Genomic DNA, 23,774 nt, shown 5'->3' with positions numbered 1-23,774 from the left:
GATCAGCAGACTGGAAATATTTGTGATGGCTCTGATCTGCAAACCGGAAACAGCACTTGCTGTGATCTGCAAACTGGAAACACTGGCAATAGCTGTGATCGGCAAACTGGAAACACTGGTGCTGGCTGTGATCAGCAAACTGGAAACACTGGTGCTGGCTGTGATCAGCAAACTGGAAACACTGGTGCTGGCTGTGATCAGCAAACCAAAAACATTGGTGCTGGCTGTGATCAGCAAACTGGAAACACTGGTGCTGGCTGTGATCGGCAAACTGGAAACACTGGTGCTGGCTGTGATCGGCAAACTGGAAACACTGGTGCTGGCTGTGATCAGCAAACCAGAAACATTGGTGCTGGCTGTGATCAGCAAACTGGAAACACTGGTGCTGGCTGTGATTGGCAAACTGGAAACACTGGTGCTGGCTGTGATCGGCAAACTGGAAACACTGGTGCTGGCTGTGATCAGCAAACCAGAAACATTGGTGTGGGCTGTGATCAGAAAATTGGAAACACTGGCGCTTACTGTGATTTCTAATACTGGTACTCAGTATGAGCAGAAAAACTATTACTTGCTATAAACAGGCATTGGCACTGGCTGTGTATAAGGAGCAATGTGATTTTAATGATTTTAACTGTCAAACACTGGAACACTGGCTGCAATCAGCATTTAACTCTTCATTCTCCCCCTCTCACAATAGCTTTGTGTGTGAGAGGAAAAGATAGCTAGCTGCTAACTGCTAAGTGCAGCTAGTGATTCTGCTTGTGATTATTATGATTGGCTCTTTGCTTTATTATTATTATACAGTATTTATATAGCGCCAAAAAGTTTGCTCAGCGCTGTACATTATAGTGGGGGACAGTACATGAGACAATACAGTAACAATACAATACACGAGGGGTTTGAGGGCCCTGCTCTTTGGAGCTTACAATCTAGGGGGGAGGGGATAGTGGTACAGGAGGAAGTGGCTGTGGCTTTCTGCCTCTGATCAACACTGTCCATTGATGGTGTGATCGTAGGCACTATTTACATTTGTGATTGCTGTGATTGGTCTCATGTACAGTATCACAAGGTCTGCAGTCTGCACTGTCCAATCACTGCAATCACAACTGCTGTGTGAGCATGTGCACACAGCAAAAATGACTACTTGGAAGTGTAAGCTCCTCTAGTGGCTTCTTATTAGCTATATAACCGATAGCCATTAGTGGAGTAGTTAAATGGCACTAACATGATGTTTCTGGTACACAGCACAGCAAAGTTGTTTTGCAAAGGAAAAAAAGTTTTTTTTTTTTTAATTTTTCAATTTTGCACATTTTTTTTTGCAACAAATAATAAAAAATAAAAATAACAAAAATAATGATTTCAGATGAAAACAATTCCAATATTAATGGTAAAAAAAGTAGAAGTAAAAAATAGCATAAAGATTATAGGTAATAAGGGGAGAAAGGAGTGAACTAGGGCTGGTTAGGTTTAACTAAGGGATGATAGAGAGTTAAATAGGAATACATTTTATTAATTTACTTGTAAGGTTTCTTTAAAAGATGGTTATATGCAGATCAAAGGTCTACATGTAGCTCTGGGCACTCTCTTGCCTCTGTCTACACCCCCCCCCTTCCCCCCAGTGGCCTGGACTGGACTACACCTCCCACAAAGCCTAAGGACAGAAGGGGAGGAGGGAGCAGATTTTCTCAGGCAAAGTTTTTCTCTTGAGTGGAGTGCAGTCCGGGAGAGCAGAGAGAGAACCATGCTGTCCAGCATTATCCCTAGAGAAAGACCAAGACTAAACCACAGGAGGCCCTTTGTATGCAACCACTAAGCATAGAGCGCAATCTGAGTGCAGAGGGATGGAGCCACTGCCAGGGACACAGATCTGATGTACTGTCTAATGGAGTCACAACGGACAACCAAGAGTGAGATAACACCGGATCAAAGGGACCGTTACTGCTGTGTTACTGGGTCTGGTGAGAGGGCCTTGCGTCCAATATTTGCCACCACTGTTATAGGCTGAGCCATTAGGAACTACCTAACCAGCCCTAATACTGCCTGCAGACCTTATTGACTTCCTTGAAACGCCAATGGTTAAAGGGCCCCAAAGTTTATCCGGCTGAATAGTCAGGACTAAAGACTGCCCCAAGGCTTTTGCCCCCTTTTTCTCTAAGCCAGAATAGTAGTATTATCACTTCCATTGTATTCAGCGATCAGTTACACTGTTTAATGCTGGTTTGATAATATCCGTATTGTTTTCAGTTAGTGATATAGAAACTGACCTTAGTCATTCTGGCATAGTTATTACTCTGACTAGCAGACCGTGTTCAACTTCACCTGCTGTGTGTGCATTTATGTTCTATGTTTATACTAAACTCCTGCCAACAGATTAAAGCGGAGTTTCCACTCACCCTGTCAAAAAATAAAAGTCAGCTACAAAAACTGTAGCTGCTGACTTTTAAAAAACAGCCACTTACCTGTCCCTCGCTCCTGTGTCCTCCGCAGCCCGTTTCACCGGCCATCCTGTATTCCAGGAGGCCAGCATCTTCAGTGTGGGCACCCGGCTGTGACAGCTTGCGGCGTCACAGCTGGGTACCCACTACGCATGTGCGAGTAGCGCTGCACTTCATGAATGGTCCTGTAGTCTTCTCGGACCTGTCACGTGTCCCAAAAAAATACAGGGAGGGAGGGAGGACACCTTCCGCTTCCGGTCGCGTAGGCGATCGGACCGGAAGTGGGAGCAGGTACCTGTCAAATTCGGCTACCCGCTCCCCCCCCAGCCCCCAGTAGGTGCCAATCCTTAATGGGGAGCGGGGGAGCAGTCCTTAAAGCGGAACTTCCCCTTTTGGGTGGAGCTCCGCTTTAAGTACACTTGTTTTTACATGGACGTGTGTTCATTCTTTTTTGTATTATCTACAGCAAAGGCAAACATAGTTTTCTATTGGTGTCTTTATATGTGCCTGCAGCGTTATACATTCAACCAGGTATGTCAGTGGTGCCAAGGTTGTTCTTGGAGTCAAGTCTCAGAGCAGAGAACCCAAAATTACCAAACGGCTCCTTTGGGGGTGGAGCTACATACATATTAATTAAATCGCAAATACAATGGAATAATACATTGTTATGCTGTATTATTCAATTTGCAAGGGTATTTTCAAGTGTTTCCAGAGGAGTGATTGTATTTTGATAGCCATTCCTACCATGTAACACACAGCAATTCTTGGCAGTCATCTTGACAGCTGGTTGTTGCCACAAATGGTGGCAAGGGGAGGAGTAAGCAGGGGAGATTTGATGATTGTAGGAAATACTTCCAGGAATCTTTGTTGAAGTTTTTTAAGGGCAAAGCTCCTACATTTTAATCCTCAATGCAAATTACTGCAAATTAAATAAATATAATGGTGTGCTTTATTACTGTCTTACCAGCATGTATTCTATAATATGTTTACATGCAACTGCTCCTGAAGCCACCCCGACTTGCACCTCTATAGTTTATAGCAGAGAAATAAAGACAGACGAATCCAAATCAGCAAACCCTCCAAAAAATGTGTCATTATTATTTAAGCCCCTATCCTGTGGGCTTTTCCTACCAGGTCCACCTGTCAGTTTTTCAGGTGGACCTGATCGGAAACTCTATGAGGGTCTATGGGCATGTAAATGGACTGTTTCTCTCTACATCCATCTACCACTGAGTTCGTTCAGGTCAAGAATAAAAAATGGAAAAGGAACTACATGTCACAGATTGGAGGTAGCCTAACGTAAACGGACACAGGTCTGTTTACTTCCACTAGTCCACAGATCCAACACCGGTCCACCACAGTCCGCTGATACAATGCAGATAAAAAACTGAACGGACATGGATCTTGTCCATTCTGTTCCAATTTCCCAGCACATACCCTGCTAAACTTAGCAGAGCATCCCCATGTGAAAGGGATACTAAGTGTTAAAGAGCATCTAAACCCAAAAATGAAAATGTAATATATTGCAGCTTGTTAATTCTTAAATGTGTGGACTGCATTAGCTTTGGCCTACGATAGCTCTGCTTTCTGGAGAAGCAATGGAGCCACCCTTGCAGAGCAGTATTGTCAACCTTTGGAGAGAGTAGTATTAGATGCAGTAGCATATTTAAATAAACTTGACAAACAATTTAAAGCCTAACTCTTACAGCAACATGTTTTCTTTTTGAGTTTCACATAAAATAAAAGCTGACCATTGCATGTACCCCTGTCAGTGTTAAATGGTTTGTCTAAATCCTCTAACTGCCACTTTTGCTGAACAGCTTGGTCTGTTAAAGGAGGCTGAAAAATAACAGATTGACCAGATCACCAAGTATAAAAAATAAAGGAAAAATGCCTAAATAAAGAACACCAATGCAGCCACCTATTTAAATTGTAACTAAAGGCCCAAATGATTACCTTAGGGCAACAGTCCAACGCCCACAAGGCCCCTAATTGGTGCTGACATCTTCTTCTGATTGGCCAGTGTGGGATGACATGCAGTCATCCCAGCACACTGGCAGTTGCCGAAATGTAAATTGAGCTAATGTGCAATTCAGTGTAAATTCTGCAGAAGATTGCAAATAGGCAAGTAAGACATTACGGGGTTTATTTACTAAAGCTGGAGAGTCCAAAATCAGACTCCCTTCTGCATAGAAACCAATCAGCTTCCAGGTTTCATTGCCAAAGCTTCATTGAACAAGCTGAGGTTAGAAACTGATTGGTTTCTATGCAGAAGGGAGTCTGATTTTGGACTCTCCAGCTTTAGTAAATAAACCCCTACGTGTCAAAGCCTGCCTGTTCACAATTTTTTTCTGTTTACATTTAGTTCCACTTTAAGAACTGATGAACCAAAATACAGTTTATTACATTTTCTTGCTTTTGAACTTAGATATGCTTTAAAGCAGGAAAGGCAACTTGAGATGGGGATCTACCTGAACAACATGAAAGATGGCAATTATAGGTTTTAAATCAGGCAGTGAGGAGGCAACATATCGCCTCCTCATCACCTATCAAACAAGCTCTGATCATTTTCAGAGGAGCACCAGTGCCTGCCACACTTGTGAATGAGCCCCTAGTAGCATTTGGCGGCACCCCTAAAGCTTGTTCACACATGTGGTTGGGGGGTAGTAAAACCCTGTGATTGAGTCGCAGATTTACAGCCCCCAATCCCTACCCTCTTTAGCTGCAGAGGCAACCGCTGACTGTGTACACATGCCGCAGCAGGAATTATATCCCGTCACCTTCAGCAGGCACTATCATCCACTGATCACAACCTATTCAAGAGAATGGGGACACTCTGCAGGTGCCCCACAACTGTGTGCAATGCATGTGGTTGCAGCTTGCTAGTGTGGGATCAAAGCAGGTAAATGCATGTGGTGAGGCGGTGATACTCTGCCCATTTACTGCTTGCCAGGGGTGGACTGACAACTCATGGGGGCCCTGGGCAATAGGGGATCATGGGGCCCCTGTGTCCTTGCCAAAACTCAAAAAAGCCTATGAAAAAAGGTACAAGGGGCATCTCATGGGGCCCCTTACTGACCCCAGGCCCTCGGGCAGTGCCCGAGTTTCCAAATGGTCAGTCCGCCCCTGCTGCTTGCTTTAACCCTTGGTCGCTGTACTGCACAAGGTTGCAGGGTGCTTACAGAGGGGCACCATTCACTTAAATGGTTCGAACTTGGCGGGTGCTACACACCACCAAGCATGACTGTGCGTATAATTTATTCTGTGGCTGCGGCATGTGTACACCCCTGGCCACTGCAACTAATGGGCATGTATCAACTGTTTGGTTTTATGCCCCCTAAACCACGAGTGTAAACAAGTCCTTACTGTCCTCAGCCCCTTATTATAGTTGATTGCTCTTTTATTGCACATCAGCATTGTGTGTGGGCTTGAAGTGCACTGACCTATACAAAATATCTGGCAGATAAGAGAAGAATCCACAGTCAGTACACCACAGCAAACGGAAGGTCTTCTACTTTGGCTCTGTCATTTCCAGCTGCTGCTGGCGCCGCACTGGCCGTAAGGCAAGGATACAGAAGGCGGAGTGAAGTTGATATTACTCCACCAAAGAGGGCAAAAGGAACTAGAGCAGCAGTGTTGGCACATGTGGCCACCTGCTCACTCTGCGACTGGTGCCAACCTGTGCCAATTAAAGAAATAACTGATTAAGCGGGGCTTCTGGAAGTGACGTCACCGCGTTCAACGTGCTGCCGGCGTCTGTGTACACCGGAGCAGGCTGTTTGCTTTTTGCTGTGCACGCTAGTCATGCTAGTGTCGGCTCAGATACTAGTAAATGTGAGTGGAATATATGATGTGTTATTATGAATACATTTTTGATACAGTGATATGCTATGAGTCTTTCCTCTCTTACTTTCTGAGTTCATTCCGAGACTGAGAAGAATTTGGAGCCATTTGAATTATCCCACATACGCTGGATATCCATCTGCAGATCATTGCTCCCAGAGCAGAAGCGTTGTGCTGGTTTATAATCTGACCAGCATATTGCTCTGGTGAGTTTACCCAATCTATCTGGTGGTGGATTTGCGCACGGTGATTTGTGTGTTTTTTTTTTCCACATGATGTTTGAATATTGAAGACCCAACAGTCATGACATGCATGCTGCTGATTCTGTGTAATTGAATCACTAATTGAAAGGGGCATGTTCAAAATAAAAGCAGTGTGGAGTTCTATTAGTGAGGTCATTCATTCTTTGAAAAACAGGTGGCAATTATTGCTCTTATTTAAGGAAGGAAGGCAGCAAATGTTGTACATGCTGGTTACATTTCTCTCTGAAATTCTGAGGAAAATGGGTCGTTCCAGACATTGTTCAGAAGAACAGCGTACCTTGATTAATAAGTTGATTGGAGAGGGGAAAACATATAAAGAAGTGCAGAAAATGATAGGCTGCTCAGCTAAAATGATCGCAAATGCTTTAAAATGGCATCCAAAACCTGAATGACGTGGAAGAAAGCGAAAAACTACCATTCGAATGGATAGAAGAATAGCCAAAATGGCAAGGACTCAGCCAACAATCAGCTCCAGGAAGATCAAAGAAGGTCTAAAGTTACCTGTGAGTACTGTTACAATTAGAAGACGCCTATGTGAAGCCAAGCTATCTGCAAGAAGCCCCCGCAAAGTCCCACTGTTGAAAAAAAGACATGTGCTGAAGAGGTTACAATTTGCCAAAGAGCACATTGACTGGCCTAAAGAGAAATGGCGCAACATTTTGTGGACTGATAAAAGTAAGATTGTTCTTTTTGGGTCTAGTGGCCGGAGACAGTTTGTCAGATGACCCCCAAACACTGAATTCAAGCCACAGTAAACTGTGAAGACAGTGAAGCATGGTTGTGCAAGCATCATGATATGGGGATGTTTCTCATACTACGGTATTGGGCCTATTTATCGCATACCAGGAATCATGGATCAGTTTGAATACATCAGAATACTTGAAGAGGTCATAATGCCTTATGCTGAAGAGGAAATGCCCTTGAAATGGGTGTTCCAACAAGGCAACGACCCCAAACACACCAGTAAACGTGCAACATCTTGGTTCCAGACCAACAAGATTGACGTTATGGAGTGGCCAGCCCAATCCCCGGATCTTAATCCAATAGAAAACTTGTGGGGTGACATCAAAAATGCAGTTTCTGAGGCAAAACCAAGAAATAGAGAACTGTGGAATGTAGTCCAATCATCCTGGGCTGGAATACCTGTTCACAGGTGCCAGAAGTTGTCTGACTCCATGCAACACAGTACTCCATGTACAGCAGTTCTCAGAAACAGTGGTTATGCAACTACCATATTTTTCGCTCCATAAGACGCACTTTTTTCCCCCAAAAAAAGGGGGGAAATGTCAGTGCATCTTATGGAGCGAATATGGAGCGGCCGGTCCGGTATTTCCACCGCCGCCGTGTCAGAATACAGGGCCGGCCGCTCAGCTCTGCAGCGGGACCTTACCTGTTCCTCTATCCAGTGCCGCGCTGTCTTCCCGGCTTCTGTAGTGTGGGTGCTCGGCTTGACACCCGGGTGCCCAGTGCGCATACGCGAGAAGCAGTGCGCTTTGTGAATGGTAAGGCGGCACCTGGGACACCTGACAGGTCCCAGAAGCCGCTGGACTAATCACAAAGCGCAGCGCTTCTCGCTCATGCGCACTGGGCACCCGGCTGTCAAGCCGAGCGCCCACACTACAGAAGCTGGGAAGACAGCGCGGCGCTGGATAGAGGAACAGGTAAGGTCCCACTGCAGAGCGGACACTAACCAAAGAACAACTCCGCGGAAGTAAGAGCGGGTACCTGTCAAATTCAGGTACCCGCTCCCCCCCCCTCCCCAAAGGTCAGCAGTCATCTCCTGTACTGTGTCCGCAGTCTCTGGTCATCTCCTGTGCTGTCCACAGTCTCTGGTCATCTCCTGTACTGTTCGCAGTCTCTGGTCATCTCCTGTGCTGTCCGCAGTCTCTGGTCATCTCCTGTACTATGTTCGCAGTCTCTGGTCATCTCCTGTACTATGTCTGCAGTCTATGGTCATCTCCTGTACTATGTCTGCAGTCTCTGACCATCTCCTGTACTATGTCCACAGTCTCTGACCATCTCCTGTACTATGCCCGCATTCTCGGATCATCTCCTGTACTATGTCTGCAGTCTCTGACCATCTCCTGTACTGTGTCCGCAGTGTCTGGTCATCTCCTGTACTATGTCTGCAGTCCATTGGTTTAGAATATTTTTTTCCTGTTTTCTGCCTCTAAAACCTAGGTGCGTCTTATGGTCAGGTGCGTCTTATGGAGCGCGAAAAATACGGTAAATATTAATTAAGTGATTCAAAGGAAAGCAAAATCTTCAAGCATTTTTCAGTTTATATAGTGAATGTTTGAGTTTGTAAAGAAGAATACAAACACTGCTATTTTTTTGAACAGTCTAATATTCACTTTTCTTCAATTTTTTTACAGGAACAACACAAATTTGGTATATTTTTCTTCATGTTTTGATTTGGAATAGAATATGTAGTGTTCCCAATGCATTTGTGTGTAGCTGTAAAAGGACCCTTTTTGCTGGAGATAATATATTATTTTTTGAGATAGATATGTAATATTGATTTATATCCAATTTTGTTTTAAGGATTTCATTTAGATTTGTATTAACACTTTGAAATTATACTAAGGAGGAGCGCTGCCTTTTTTGTTTTATACAATTAAAGAAATAGTCCCACTGCTTATCTTTGAGGCCCCACTGTGAGGTTCTGCAGATCGCGGGTCGGCAAGCCGAGGGTGGGATTGATTGGCAATTCGCAATGAACAGGTTGCCAAACCCCGGTTGAAAGCTTTGTGAACTGAGTCTTATGTTTTGTCCACAGATACACAATGTTATATAATAATGAAAATTAAAAAAAATGTCATGTTGATGTTACTCTAGTCCCTTTACCTGGAGAAGTATTAGTCATACATTGTGCAATATATACAGTACTAAGATAATTAGTGTTAAAGAGGACCTGTACATCCCTGCAAATATAAATATGAAAAGGACACACAATGAACCAACATTTCTATTATTTATTTTCTGTTAGAATACACATTGTAAAACAAACCTATGTGACACATTCAAGTAGAATTATGATTAAAAAGCAATACCTACTTGTTTCACAATTGGCACCAAAGTAACCATGACGACAACGACACTCGTTGGGCCTGACACAGACCTCATTCTCCTTGCATGTAAAGTTGCCTTCACAAATAGCTAAGAAACAAAGAGACATTACATAAATCATAAAATATATTACAATTTAAGAACTTATGAATATTGTGCAAGTGATAAAAAAAAGAAAAAAATCAAATATATAAAAAGCAGTATAAGTTGAAACATATTGCTGTGTAGCTCACTGTGAAATAGGTAGTGCTGATAAATAAAAGAGTTGCCCAACATTAAATTCCTTGTGTCGTCACTATTGTGCCACCCACCCTATCCCAATGATGCTTACAGGCTTATTCAATAAATAATGCAAGGAGCAAACTGCAAAGTCCAGTATCCCATGTCAACTAATCAGGCTTCACTGCACTAATTACAGCCAGTGAAATATGGACTGTGAACACTGATAACTGGCCTTTGGACAAATTGAACATATTGTTATTGTTATAATGCGTATGCTTCACAACAAACCCACCCTTAGTTGAGACTCGGCGTGAGAAGCAGAGGTGAGAGTCCAACAAACCCAGGAAAGAATTATTTGTGAAAGTTGGACTGCCATTTCTTGGCATATCAATGAACTGTGATAATGCAAAAGGAAATGTGCATGTTACCACTATAATGAGCATTGTACGCGTTAGTGCTTTTCATTCTGAATGGCATCTCAGTGCACCTTACCAGCGCACCTTTATTGTAACATGGATTAAAAGGGAATTCATTGAGTATTAATACTCACACGCTGAAGTGTACCAGGCTGGGGGCAGCAAGGGGAGGCAAAGAAAATTTCAGTTCTGATGCTTTAACCAATTTATGTACACCCTACATTGCACACCAGTGGATGTAGCTGCTGGGATCCACTGTCAGTTCAACAGTGTAGAAGGTATTACAACATCAGTCCTCTACGAAGTAAAAATAATTCATTTTAGTTTCATCTGTTAAGAGCAGTGAACCCAGGAAAGAAGTATTTATGACATTTGGACTGACAATTCTTAACATATTAATGCACTGCAATAATGCACAAGGAATTGTATGTGTTACCACAATGCATGCTATTGAGTATACCACGCTTTAGTGCTATTAATTCTAAATGGCATCTCAATGCACCTTCCCAGAGCACCTGCATTGCAGCATGGGTTAAAAGGGAATTCATTGTGCATTGATGCCCACACACTGCAGCGTACCAGGCTGGGGGCAGCAAGGGAGGCAAGGCAAAATTTCAGTTCTGATGCTTTAACCAATTTTTGTGCAACCTACATTGCACACCAGTGGGGGTAGCTGCTGGGACCCACTGTCAGTTCAACAGCGTAGTAGGTATTACAGCATCAGTGCTCTACAATGTAAAACAATTATTAATTTTAGTTTCAGCTGTCAGGAGCAGATAATAACAATGTATTTATCTTTATACAGGAGTAGAAGCCTGGAAAGCCTGGAGAAAGGCCACAGAGATGGAAACATTATGCTTTGGGGCTGTTTCTCTGCTAAAGGTACAAGCTGACTTTGCCGCACTGAGGGGCCAAGTATTGTAAAATCTTCCCTCAGCCAGAACACTGAAGATGGGTCATGGATGGGTCTTCCAGTATGATAATAACCCAAAACATACTGCCAAGGCTACAAAGGAGTGGATTAAAAAGAAGCACATTAAGGTCATTGAGTAGCCTATCCAGTCTTCAATCGTATGACAGTCTGCAGTTAAAGGACATCTTGTTCGTTTCATTTCAAATCCATTGTGGTGTTGTATAGAGCCAAAAATGTTAGAATTGTGTCGATGTCCCAATATTTATGGAGCTGACTGTATTTTATTCACTGAGCTGAAAATCAATTTTTAACATTTGTATAAATAATTATTTTCCCCCAGATCAAGGATTACCAGCTAAAGGGAAAGGGGTAAATTACTGTGTCATTGAGGACTTGGCCAGGGGGCAAGAGGCATATGACCCATGGGCCTGTACAAATAAGACATGTTGGGCTGGTGGCCAGAATGGCAGTACTCCCTGATTCCTAATACCTCAGAGAAAGATCTCCAGTAAGTGAAGGGGTGTTAGCAATATCTGTGTGCTATTTTATTTAGGTGGGTCCATGGAATCTTAACAGAGCAATAGTCATCTTTAGAGATGAGCGAATTATTCAAAAATTCGATTCGGCTGATTCGCCGAATTTGAGGAAGAAATTCAATTCGATGCGAATTTATTCGCTGCGAATTTAACTTATAAAAAGGGTTTCTAGGCTTCAGAGAGCCTTTATATTAGTGCAGAACACTGTACCTTTAATTTAAATGCCCTTGGAGATGAGGAAGGAGAAGGAGAAGGAGAAGGAGAAGGATGAGAAGAAGGAGAAGGAGAAGGATGAGAAGAAGGAGAAGGATGAGAAGAAGGAGAAGGATGAGAAGAAGGAGAAGGAGAAGGAGAAGGATGAGAAGAAGGAGAAGGATGAGAAGAAGGAGAAGGAGAAGGATGAGAAGAAGGAGAAGGATGAGAAGAAGGAGAAGGATGAGAAGAAGGAGAAGGATGAGAAGAAGGAGAAGGAGAAGGATGAGAAGAAGGAGAAGGATGAGAAAAAGGAGAAGGATGAGAAGAAGGATGAGAAGAAGGAGAAGGATGAGAAGAAGGAGAAGGATGAGAAGAAGAAGGATGAGAAGAAGAAGAAGGATGAGAAGAAGGAGAAGGATGAGAAGAAGAAGAAGGATGAGAAGAAGAAGAAGGATGAGAAGAAGGAGAAGGATGAGAAGAAGAAGAAGGATGAGAAGAAGAAGAAGGATGAGAAGAAGAAGAAGGATGAGAAGAAGGAGAAGGATGAGAAGAAGAAGAAGGATGAGAAGAAGAAGAAGGATGAGAAGAAGGAGAATTCCAAGCCGGCAAAAAGTGTATCTGCAGAGCTCCGCTATTTCTTAGCGGAGCTCTGCAGATACACTTAGCGGAGCTCTGCAGATACACTTTTTGCCGGCTTGGAATTCTTCTTATTTTCATCCTACTTCTTCTTCTTCTTCTTCTTCATCCTCATCCTCATCCTCAGAAGAAGAAGAAGAGGATGAGGATGAAGAAGAAGAAGAAGTAGGATGAAAATAAGAAGAATTCCAAGCCGGCAAAAAGTGTATCTGCAGAGCTCCTCTATTTCTGACAGTTCTCTGACATTCACATTTACAGCGGTTGAAACATTGTATCTATTTGTTTCCATAAACTGTCAGAAATAGAGGAGCTCTGCAGATACACTTTTTGCCGGCTTGGAATTCTTCTTATTTTCATCCTACTTCTTCTTCTTCTTCTTCTTCATCCTCATCCTCATCCTCAGAAGAAGAAGAATGAAAAGAAGAAGAAGAAGAAGAATGAAATGAAGAATGAAAAGAAGAAGAAGAATGAAAAGAAGAAAAAGAAGAATGAAAAGAAGAATGAGAAGAATGAAAAGATTCTTCTTCTTCTTTTCATTCTTCTTTTCATTCTTCTTCTTCTTTTCATTCTTCTTCTTTTCATTCTTCTTCTTCTTTTCATTCTTCTTCTCATTCTTCTTTTCATTCTTCTTTTCATTCTTCTTCTTCTTCTCATTCTTCTTTTCATTCTTCTCATTCTTCTTTTCATTCTTCTCATTCTTCTTTTCATTCTTTTCATTCTTCTTCTTCTTCTTTTCATTCTTCTTCTTCTTCTTTTCATTCTTCTTCTTCTTCTTTTCATTCTTCTTTTCATTCTCATTCTTCTTTTCATTCTTCTCATTCTTCTTCTCATTCTTCTTTTTATTCTTCTTCTCATTCTTCTTTTCATTCTTCTTCTCATTCTTCTTTTCATTCTTCTTCTTTTCATTCTTCTTTTCATTCTTCTCATTCCTCTTTTCATTCTTCTTCTCATTCTTCTTTTCATGAAGAAGAAAAGAAGAATGAGAAGAATGAAAAGAAGAATGAAAAGAAGAAGAAGAAGAATGAAAAGAAGAATGAGAAGAAGAATGAAAAGAAGAAGGAAAAGAAGAATGAAAAGAAGAATGAAAAGAAGAAGAAGAAGAATGAAAAGAAGATGAAGAATGAAAAGAAGAATGAAAATAAGAAGAAGAATGAAAAGAAGAAGAAGAAGAATGAAAAGAAGAATGAAAAGAAGAAGAAGAATGAAAAGAAGAAGAAGAAGAATGAAAAGAAAAAGAAGAAGAATGAAAAGAAGAATGAAAAGAAGAAGAATGAAAAGAAGAAGAAGAAGAATGAAAAGAAAAAGAAGAAGAATGAAAAGAAGAATGAAAAGAAGAAGAATGAAAAGAAGAAGAAGAAGAATGAAAAGAAGAATGAGAAGAATGAAAAGAAGAAGAAGAATGAAAAGAAGAATGAAAAGAAGAAGAATGAAAAGAAGAATGAAAAGAAGAAGAATGAAAAGAAGAAGAAGAAGAATGAAAAGAAGAATGAAAAGAAGAATGAGAATGAAAAGATTCTTCTTCTTCTTTTCATTCTTCTTTTCATTCTTCTTCTTCTTTTCATTCTTCTTCTTCTTCTTTTCATTCTTCTTTTCATTCTTCTCATTCTTCTTCTCATTCTTCTTTTCATTCTTCTTCTTCTTTTCATTCTTCTTTTCATTCTTCTCATTCTTCTTTTCATTCTTCTTTTCATTCTTCTTCTCATTCTTCTTTTCATTCTTATTCTTCTTTTCATTCTTCTTCTCATTCTTCTTTTCATGAAGAAGAAAAGAAGAATGAGAAGAATGAAAAGAAGAATGAAAAGAAGAAGAAGAAGAATGAAAAGAAGAATGAGAAGAAGAATGAAAAGAAGAATGAAAAGAAGAATGAAAAGAAGAATGAAAAGAAGAATGAGAAGAATGAAAAGAAGTATGAAAAGAAGAAGAAGAATGAAAAGAAGAATGAAAAGAAGAATGAAAAGAAGAAGAAGAAGAATGAAAAGAAGAAGAATAAGAATGAAAAGAAGAATGAAAAGAAGAAGAAGAATGAAAAGAAGAAGAAGAAGAAGAATGAAAAGAAGAATGAGAAGAATGAAAAGATTCTTCTTCTTCTTCTTCTTTTCATTCTTCTTTTCATTCTTCTTCTCCTTTTCATTCTTCTTCTTCTTTTCATTCTTCTTCTTCTTCTTTGCATTCTTCTTTTCATTCTTCTCATTCTTCTTTTCATTCTTCTCATTCTTCTTCTCATTCTTCTTTTCATTCTTCTTCTCATTCTTCTTTTCATTCTCCTTCTTCTTTTCATTCTTCTCATTCTTCTTTTCATTCTTCTTCTCATTCTTCTTTTCATTCTTCTTTTTCTTTTCATTCTTCTTTTCATTCTTCTTCTCATTCTTCTTTTCATGAAGAAGAAAAGAAGAATGAGAAGAATGAAAAGAAGAATGAAAAGAAGAAGAATGAAAAGAAGAATGAAAAGAAGAAGAATGAAAAGAAGAATGAGAAGAATGAAAAGAAGAAGAAGAAGAATGAAAAGAAGAAGATGAAAAGAAGAAGATGAAAAGAAGAAGAAGAAGAAGAATGAAAAGAAGAAGAAGAAGAAGAATGAAAAGAAGAATGAGAAGAATGAAAAGAAGAAGAAGAAGAATGAAAAGAAGAATGAAAAGAAGAAGAAGAATGAAAAGAAGAAGAAGAATGAAAAGAAGAAGAAGAAGAATGAAAAGAAGAATGAAAAGAAGAAGAAGAATGAAAAGAAGAAGAAGAAGAATGAAAAGAAGAATGAAAAGAAGAATGAGAAGAATGAAAAGATTCTTCTTCTTTTCATTCTTCTTTTCATTCTTCTTCTTCTTTTCATTCTTCTTCTTCTTCTTTTCATTCTTCTTTTCATTCTTCTCATTCTTCTTTTCATTCTTCTCATTCTTCTTCTCATTCTTCTTTTCATTCTTCTTCTTTTCATTCTTCTTTTCATTCTTCTCATTCTTCTTTTCATTCTTCTTTTCATTCTTCTTTTCATGAAGAAGAAAAGAAGAATGAGAAGAATGAAAAGAAGAATGAAAAGAAGAAGAAGAATGAAAAGAAGAATGAGAAGAAGAATGAAAAGAAGAATGAAAAGAAGAATGAGAAGAATGAAAAGAAGTATTCCAGTACAGCAAAAAGTGTATCTGCAGAGAGCTCCGCTATTTCTGACAGTTCTCTGACAGTTCCTTCACATTTACAGCGGTTGAAACATTGTATCTGTTTTCGAATAAAAACATCTGTATCCTAAATGGAAACAAATAGATACAATGTTTCAACCGCTGTACATGTGAAGGAACTGTCAGAGAACTGTCAGAAATAGCGGAGCTCTCTGCAGGGACACTTTTGCCGGCTGATCGGGAAAAATCCGATTCGCGCACCCGAAGTATGCTAATATTCGGATTCGCCGCGAATCGAATTTTTCCTGAAATTCGAAACGAATTCCACTTCGCCAGGTTCGATTCGCTCATCTCTAGTCATCTTGTTTAACTTATAAAATACTTAATAATTTATATTTAATCCTTGCAACCTATCCCCCTCACCGTTCCCCATTGTTAGCATATAAAACATGTTTTTGTGAAAAGGTGTTTCAAAAAACCATGTACTGCAAAACAAGATCAAGAGTCTTATGCATCTGGGATACTTCTGGGGATGTCAGATGCCTGGCCACCGGTGAACTGTTTTCACCTGCCAGCTGCTCCATTACTACTGTGTCCTGTGGTGATGTAGTAGTCAGCAGGTAGAACCACAGAATCCGACACACCCTGAAGTGTCAGATGATGAAGATTTTTGGCAATGAGAGGTAAGTATTCTTGATCTGCTTTTGCAGGGGTCATTTGAAATAAAAAAATTCTAGTGACACTTTAAGATAAGGTGACCCTAATCAAGTGGTGCTTGCTAAAACTGTTTCTAAAAAGGTGGATAGGTTTTATTATTTTAGTTTTTTAAATAAAGCGAAAAAAAAATAGAGTACAATAACTGAGACTAATACTGTGCGTACATGCACATTTTCGAACAATTCCACTTGTTTTAAGCAGTTTTTTGTCAGAAATGTGATTTATAGCTGCAATAAATGCTATAAAACAGTAAGTGCCTTGGCTTTTTAAAAAAAAACTTAAACGAAAGCTTTTGAACACAGAAATGGCCAAATTGATCATGGCAACCCACAAGCAACAGTTTATATATTTAAATCTACAGTATATGGTTGGGATGGTGGTAGGTTGTGTTGATCAATTAAAGCTGAAGTTTTGCTATAAAAAATCCTCTATAAGTTTAACCACTTGCCGCCCGTCCTATGGCCAAATGACAGCCGGGCGAACACTTCATCCCTCTGGGAGGGATTCATATGATGTCCTTTCCGGATCACACTTTGAGCGTGCCCGCAGAACCACACTGTGGTGAGATCTGTCATTGGCCGTGTACCACGGACACGGCTGATGACAGATCTGTGTACCGGCCCCGTTGCCAGTACCATGTGACCTGCTGTGACCAATCACAGCAGGTCACATTACAGTTGTATGCAGTGGATGGCTTCCTTTCATGCCATTGTATACGACTGTGTCTAGCTGTGAATGGTCACAGCGATCACATGCACAGGCTGGGCCAATCACAGCCCATCTGTGTCATGTGATTAGCCATGGCCAATCACAGCCAATCACAACAAAAAAAACCTAAATGAATCGATTTTATTCAGTTAAATGCTTGCTTATAGCAAGCTTTGCTATAACTAATCAAATTGTGTAAAAAAAAAAATACTGATCACTTCCTCAAAGTAGTACAATGTTACTGTGGTAACATTATACTACTTTTGTCATAGTGCAATATGAAAACGAATCTTAAAAAAAGGGAAAAAATTTAATACAAAATAAAAAAAATAAACATTTTTTAAAAAATTATAAAAAAAATTATAATTTTCTTTTTTTTGTACTATCACCAGTCAGTGTCCCTGGTCAGCGCCACACCAGTTATATGCTGATGCTGTACTGCACTGGTGACAGTATGTAAAAAAAAAATGTATTTGAACAAAAAAAATACAACTTCAAAAAACTTGCCATGCCTCTTTTGGGGGATATCTGATATTTCTACTGAAATTAGATTGGCTATCAGTACTTCAGGATTGATCAATTTTCAGATATATCCCATAGTTTGTGAATTCTATAACTTTCCTACAGACTAAATAATAAATACTGATTTAGGTTATTTTCACCAAAGAAATGAAGTAGAATACATCTTGGCCTAAATTTATGAAGAACAATTATTTATTTGCAAACCTTTATAACAGAAACAAAGAAAAACGTGGGTTTTTTTCAAAATTTTTGGCCTTTTTTTGTTAATTTAGCAAAAAATAAAAACCCCAACAGTGATTACATACCACCAAAAGAAAACTCTATTTGTGTGAACAAAGTTATAAAAATGTAGTTTGGGTACAGTGTTGCATGGCCGCGCAATTGTGAGAGCGCTGAAACCTGAAAATTGGCCTGGGCATGAAGGGGGTAAAAGTGTCCACTATTGAAGTGGTTAAGAGGTAACCTACCTGTAAGGAGCTCTGTCCCAGGTCACACAGGCATCCTGTAGAAATATTCATTGCAGGGATGCCCTATCCTCTTCCTGTCTCTGAACTTCCAGAGCTGCAGGGTTTAAAAGTTTTGGGTCTTCTGTGAGGTTGTTGTGGAAAAGTTCCCAATATGAACCCACCCCCTCCTCTCTTCTTCATTGAGAAACATTCTTTCATTGATTTCACTGCAGGTAACATGATCTGTGAAAGAGGGGTAGTCTGATAAATCACGATTCTCTCTCTCATTCACAATTCTTGATACAGGCAGCAAAAGCAATGAAAGAACATTTCTCAATGAAGGAGAAGGGAGAAGGAGGTGGTTACTTGTTGGTGACGTTGTTTTCACAGCAGCTCCCCAGATGATTCAAATTTATTAACCTCCCGAGTGCTAGAAGTTCAGAGACAGGAAGAAGATGGCGCATCCTTGAAGTGAAAATTTCTACAGGATCCAGCTACCTGCATGACGTGGGACATACTTCAATACAGCTAGTTTTAGTTCACTAAAGGTATAGATAATGTTTTTATTACAGATAAACCTTAGCTTTAAATATTTTTTTTTTCAATTCCTTTCTTTTCCAGAGAAAGGTCAGGTTAGAAAAGGTAGATAATAAAAGTTTGCTGAACTATACAACATTGGTTCTTGATGCAGATATCAATAGAAATGTCCAACAGAATTCCACATAACATGATAATGTCTGATTTGCAGCAATAGAGATTAGTCTAGACTGGTACCTAAAAAAGTACAGGAATATAAAACTGTAATATAGTCAACCTTGGAGTTATGCAGATGCTAGGACAAACCGTAAAGTTGTAAAACAGGACGTTCCAGACAACGAAATGGGGGGGTGCCCAAGAGAAAATGAAATAGGGCTAAAACATATTGTTGGCTTCATAGGAAAGGGAAGTGGGGAAGAGAAGAATAAGAAGAGAGTAGGACAAGGAGAGGGGGGTTGTATTAGAAGGAGCAGATAGAGAAAAAAGGAAAGGCAGGGAGGGGGGGGGGGGGGTCACGGTCTCCCATGGAGTAGGAGAGAGGAGTGAGTAGATCAGTCAGAGTGTGCAAATTTAGTTAGATAAGCCTCAGTATACACAAAATAATGCCACAGTCTCCATGTTTCAGTGAAAGACTCCTCCGTGTTACGAAAAGTGGCCGTACGTTCCTCCATGTCTTTAACTTTTCACTTTGGTAAACCAGAGAGATTTCAAGGGGGATTGGGGTCTTTCCATCGCAACGGGATACAGGCCTTTGCAGTGTTTAGGAGCTGAATGGTGAGGGAGGCCTTGTACTTCTGAATGGGTCTCACCGAAAGGCAGGCCGCCGGGTTGTCCTGTAGGTCAGCGGCTGTAAGCTGTTTAATTATACCAGTTACCTCTCACCAAAACAGCTGTATTTTTGGTCATTGCTAAAATATGTTTCTTATGAGGGGCTTGGAAGTGAGCATGCACCAGTGCCCCCATAGCAAGCGGCTTGCTATTTGGGGCACTGGTCAGCGGTGAGGAGCCAGGAGCACCGTGGGGGACCCGAGAAGAAAAGGATTGGGGCTGCTCTGTTCAAAACCACTGCACAGAGCAGGTAAGCAACATGTTTGTTGTTTTAAAAAAATGTAACCTTTAATATAATTTTGAAGTGTTACTAAACCTATATTATTATTATTATACAGGATTCATATAGCGCCAACAGTTTGCTCAGCGCTGTACATTCTATATCAGTAAAATCAGTCTGTATATGCAGTAAAGCATGCTTGATATACTTACTGTGGAACCTAAGGGGTTAATCCTCAGCATTGTGTAAAAACGCTGTTTGATACTGACTTCTCTGATCCTCCCCTTCTTTCAGTGTCCCTCTCTTATCTCCTGATAAAACACATTGTTTAGAGTCACTCTGCACATGCTCAGTTTGGTGTGTCTTGCTAGAGAAGTTTTTTTTTTTTTAATTTTTCTTGTGCGAGTGCATATGTTTAGCACAGAGCAAATCAAAACTGTCCAGACAGAGGCCAGGGGTTCTGCATTCTCCTAGCGCAGAAAGAAAACTCCTCCTACAAGCTTTAACCAGTGCTCTGCTGAACATTGATAGAGGTCACAAGACTGCTATATACTGCTGATGAGAAAAGGTATTTAGCAGTTTATATTTACTAAAATAATTGCATTTCCATGTTCTGTGTACTGTGGGAGACCAGATATAGTGAACGCAGGGTCCTGGGTTTAATAATGCTTTAAGTCCTAAACATAATAAATAAATATATGTAAAATAATAAATATTGTTATTATTATATATTATTATTGTACAGGATTTATATATTGCCAACAGTTTGTGCAGCGCTTTACATAGAAAAACCATCAAAATATAATATCAGCCATATAACGGATTTCAATTAGTTGGGTAACTCAGTGGAGTTTAATTACCTGAGCAGAAGAGAATGCTCACATACAAAGCAATAAAGCAAGTGTTGCTAAGTAAGCAGGAAGCAGAGCCTGTATATGTATTATGGCTGCCCATATGTACATATATAATTACAAATTATGCAAAGAAGGTTTTTAAAACATAAACACATCATAATAAGTGATCTCCTTACATGTTAAAAAAAAAGAAAAAAACTGTATATCCCCATACCACTGGCAACAAATTGAAATTACAAAGTAATGAGAGGAGGAAAATTGGCAGTTTTATGCCTATTATATAATTCTGACACCTTTGCAGAAAGCTGCACAGAGCTGAGGTAGAGCTGTGTGCGTTTGACACTGCTCTATGCCTGGATACTGCAGATAATTATTAAATGTGTCTGTACCAGGAACAAATTTTCTATTATACTATAACATTAATCCAGACTCTGACAGGGTGTGGAAACATGTCTCTTTTTTGAGAATAGAGGTAATTTGTTTCTTTTTGCTAAAATCCTACAAAACTTTAACTGTCTTTCTTTGTCTTCAGACTTTTTCTTAAAATATTTGTGAACCCTCAATAACCCATTCATTTTAGAAGAGAAATGCAAGGCAAAGTGTTTGTGTATATATATATAAAAATTATAAATAGCTTTTTTTCCTTTTTTTTTAAGTAAGTAATCAAATAATCTCAGTTCTCAGCTGCATAAAAGGCTTAGAGAAATGAGAGACTTCAGGGGGTGGGTCAGCAGGAGGCAGAGAAAAAACGGTACATTGATCTTCCCAGTAAAGAGCTATGCAGGGGGGATGTGTCAGCACAAGTCTGACTATTGGAGGACAGGCAGGCTGTTCTCCCAGCACAGCCAGAAAACTTACCACATTGGGTCCACCTATGCCTAGCATGGTCAGTTTTAAATAGGAAAGCAGGGGGACTGGTAAGATTACCAGGGATTTCACACAAAGGCAGCAATACAAAGAGAACAGGATACTTTTTTAACACAAGTATATGGTACAGCAGGTACATATCAGGAAAATTATATGTTACATAGTTACAATGTTAGTCTGGCTGAAAAAAGACAAAAGTCCATCCAGTTCAACCATAGAAAAAAAAAAGTTATAATTCTACACCCACAGTTGATCCAGAGGAAGGCAAAAAACCCCCCAGCAAAGCATGATCCAATTTGCTCCTGTTGGGAAAAAAATTCCTTCTTGATCCCCTGAGAGGCAATCAGATCTTCCCTGGATCAACTTCACCTATATAGTTAGTATCCAGTTATATTCTGTGTATCTAAGAAAAAATCCAGGCCTTTTTTGAAGCAATCCACTGAGCTGGCCAGAACCAACTCTTGAGGGAGTCTATTCCACATTTTCACAGCTCTCACTGTGAAGAAACCTACAACATACACTGGAGCAACATACACTTTAATCTATTAGTCCCAGTGCCTTTTTTCAGTGGGAATGCAGTTCCAGCACCTCCAGAAGTGAATTTACCCACATGGAAGAAAAAATGTTAAAAAAATCTGAAGAATATATTAAAAAAATACATATTTTTAAAAATATATTTTTTAAAAATATATTCTTCAGATTTTTTTGACATATAAAAAAGTAATTTGAACATATTTTTTTTTTTTTAAATCGTAAATGCATTCTAAAAAATGCAGATTTGTATTTTTAAAGACATACAGCATATTTGAAATGTATTTTTAAAAATATTTCTCATATATTTTGCAATAAAAACGCATTTCAACATGCAGTATATGTATATATTTATTGAAATATATTTTAAAATATATTGAGTATGGCCAAAATTGTACCATTTCAAATATATGACAATATATTTGGGAAGAATATTTTTAAAATATATTTCAAATATATTTTCTTCCATATGGGTATGTAATGGCACAGGGTGCTGGAGGATCTATTTTTGCTGGGGGTCTGCTCTTGCTGGGGAAGTCTATTGTTGATGACGAGAGGTCTATTGTTGCTGGGGGGGTTATTTGTTGCTGGGAGAGATATACTGTAGCTTGCTGCTGGACGATCTATTGATGCTTGCTGCTGGGAGTCTATTGTTGCTGGGGTGGACCTATTGTTGCTGGGGGGTATATATTGTTGCTAGCTAAAGGAGATCTAGATTACTGCCTTTCTTGTTATCATTAACAAATTCCATACATATCACCTAGCAGCGCAAAATGATACTTTGTTCTGTATTCTCTAAAAGGGGTGGTACTGGGAAAGGGATAGGGGGTGGAACTAAGTAATGGTGCTCAGAGGTGGATCAGTGGAGGAAACACTATGTGACTTGGAAGGCGGCAGTTCCTACACCTATTCTCTGAGAAAACTGTTCTCTTTCTCTGAACTACAAAGAGGACCAATATGGTTCTCCATAGGGAGATAGCAGGAGCAACTGGTCGCATGCCAGTTGCCAGAAGCTGCCCACACAGGATGAATAGGGAACATGTTTATGGTAGAAACAGTCTCACACAAATGTTAAAAAAGGAAAGCAAGATATGGAAGTAGTCTGCATAAAATTGTCTTTGCTTCCTGGCAAACCATCTCTCATTTCTCTTTTATGGTGGTCTGTACAATTAAGAAGATAGAGTAGACAGTATATTTCCTCTAAGGCCCCATGTACATGGGACATTTCTGAACGATGGAAACTGACTGCTGGAAAACGTAGGTTAAAAAACGTCTGTTTAGCTGCATTTGCATAACGCGTTTTTGCACGTTTATGTGTGTTTGCGTTTAGAAGCATTTTTTTAAAGATATGCACAGGAGAACCTCTCAAATACCCAGAATGCACTGAAAAGTGGTAAATTATTAACTATTTCAGAATGTTTCAGAGAAATACAGAGACTAGAAGCAGAGACAGCAGTAAGTGTTAAGATAATTAGGTGGGAGTTGCTCATTAACATTTCTTTTGTTTCCAAGGGTGGGAAGGTGGCTGGTGGAGTGAGTCATTAAGGTTACCTGGCAGGGGGTCTTCATGAGGAATTTGAGGTGTGAATGGTCATTAACATATCTTTTGTTTCCAAGAGTGGGAAGGTGGCTGGTGGAGGGAGTCATTAAGGTCACCTGGCAAGGGGTCTTCATGAGGAATTTGAGGTGTGAATGGTCATTAACATATCTTTTGTTTCCAAGAGTGGGAAGGTGGCTGGTGGAGTGAGTCATTAAGGTCACCTGGCAGGGGGTCTTTATGAGGAATTTGAGGTGTGAATGGTCATTAACATATCTTTTGTTTCCAAGAGTGGGAAGGTGTCTGGTGGAGTGAGTCATTAAGGGCACCTGGCAGGGGGTCTTCATGAGGAATTTGAGGTGTGAATGGGCATTA

At 39.8% G+C, this 23,774-nt stretch overlaps 1 protein-coding gene across 1 annotated transcript in view; it reads right to left on the bottom strand.

Moving 5' to 3' along the window:
- The window catches only part of SCARF2 (scavenger receptor class F member 2), a 328,350-nt gene that overhangs the window by 147,195 nt on the left and 157,381 nt on the right, over positions 1 to 23,774 (bottom strand). The window contains exon 3 of the mRNA XM_089686660.1: positions 9,599 to 9,700. Within this exon, the coding sequence (XP_089542786.1) occupies positions 9,599 to 9,700 (102 nt within the window). The remainder of the gene's footprint in view (positions 1 to 9,598; positions 9,701 to 23,774) is intronic.

This window comes from Staurois parvus, unplaced genomic scaffold (assembly GCF_062004578.1).
Source record: "Staurois parvus isolate SC_StPar_1 unplaced genomic scaffold, SC_StPar_1.0 ptg000404l, whole genome shotgun sequence".
Taxonomy (NCBI): domain Eukaryota; kingdom Metazoa; phylum Chordata; class Amphibia; order Anura; family Ranidae; genus Staurois; species Staurois parvus.
Note: the sequence above shows the minus strand (reverse complement) of the source record. Positions and strands in the feature narration are given on the sequence as shown.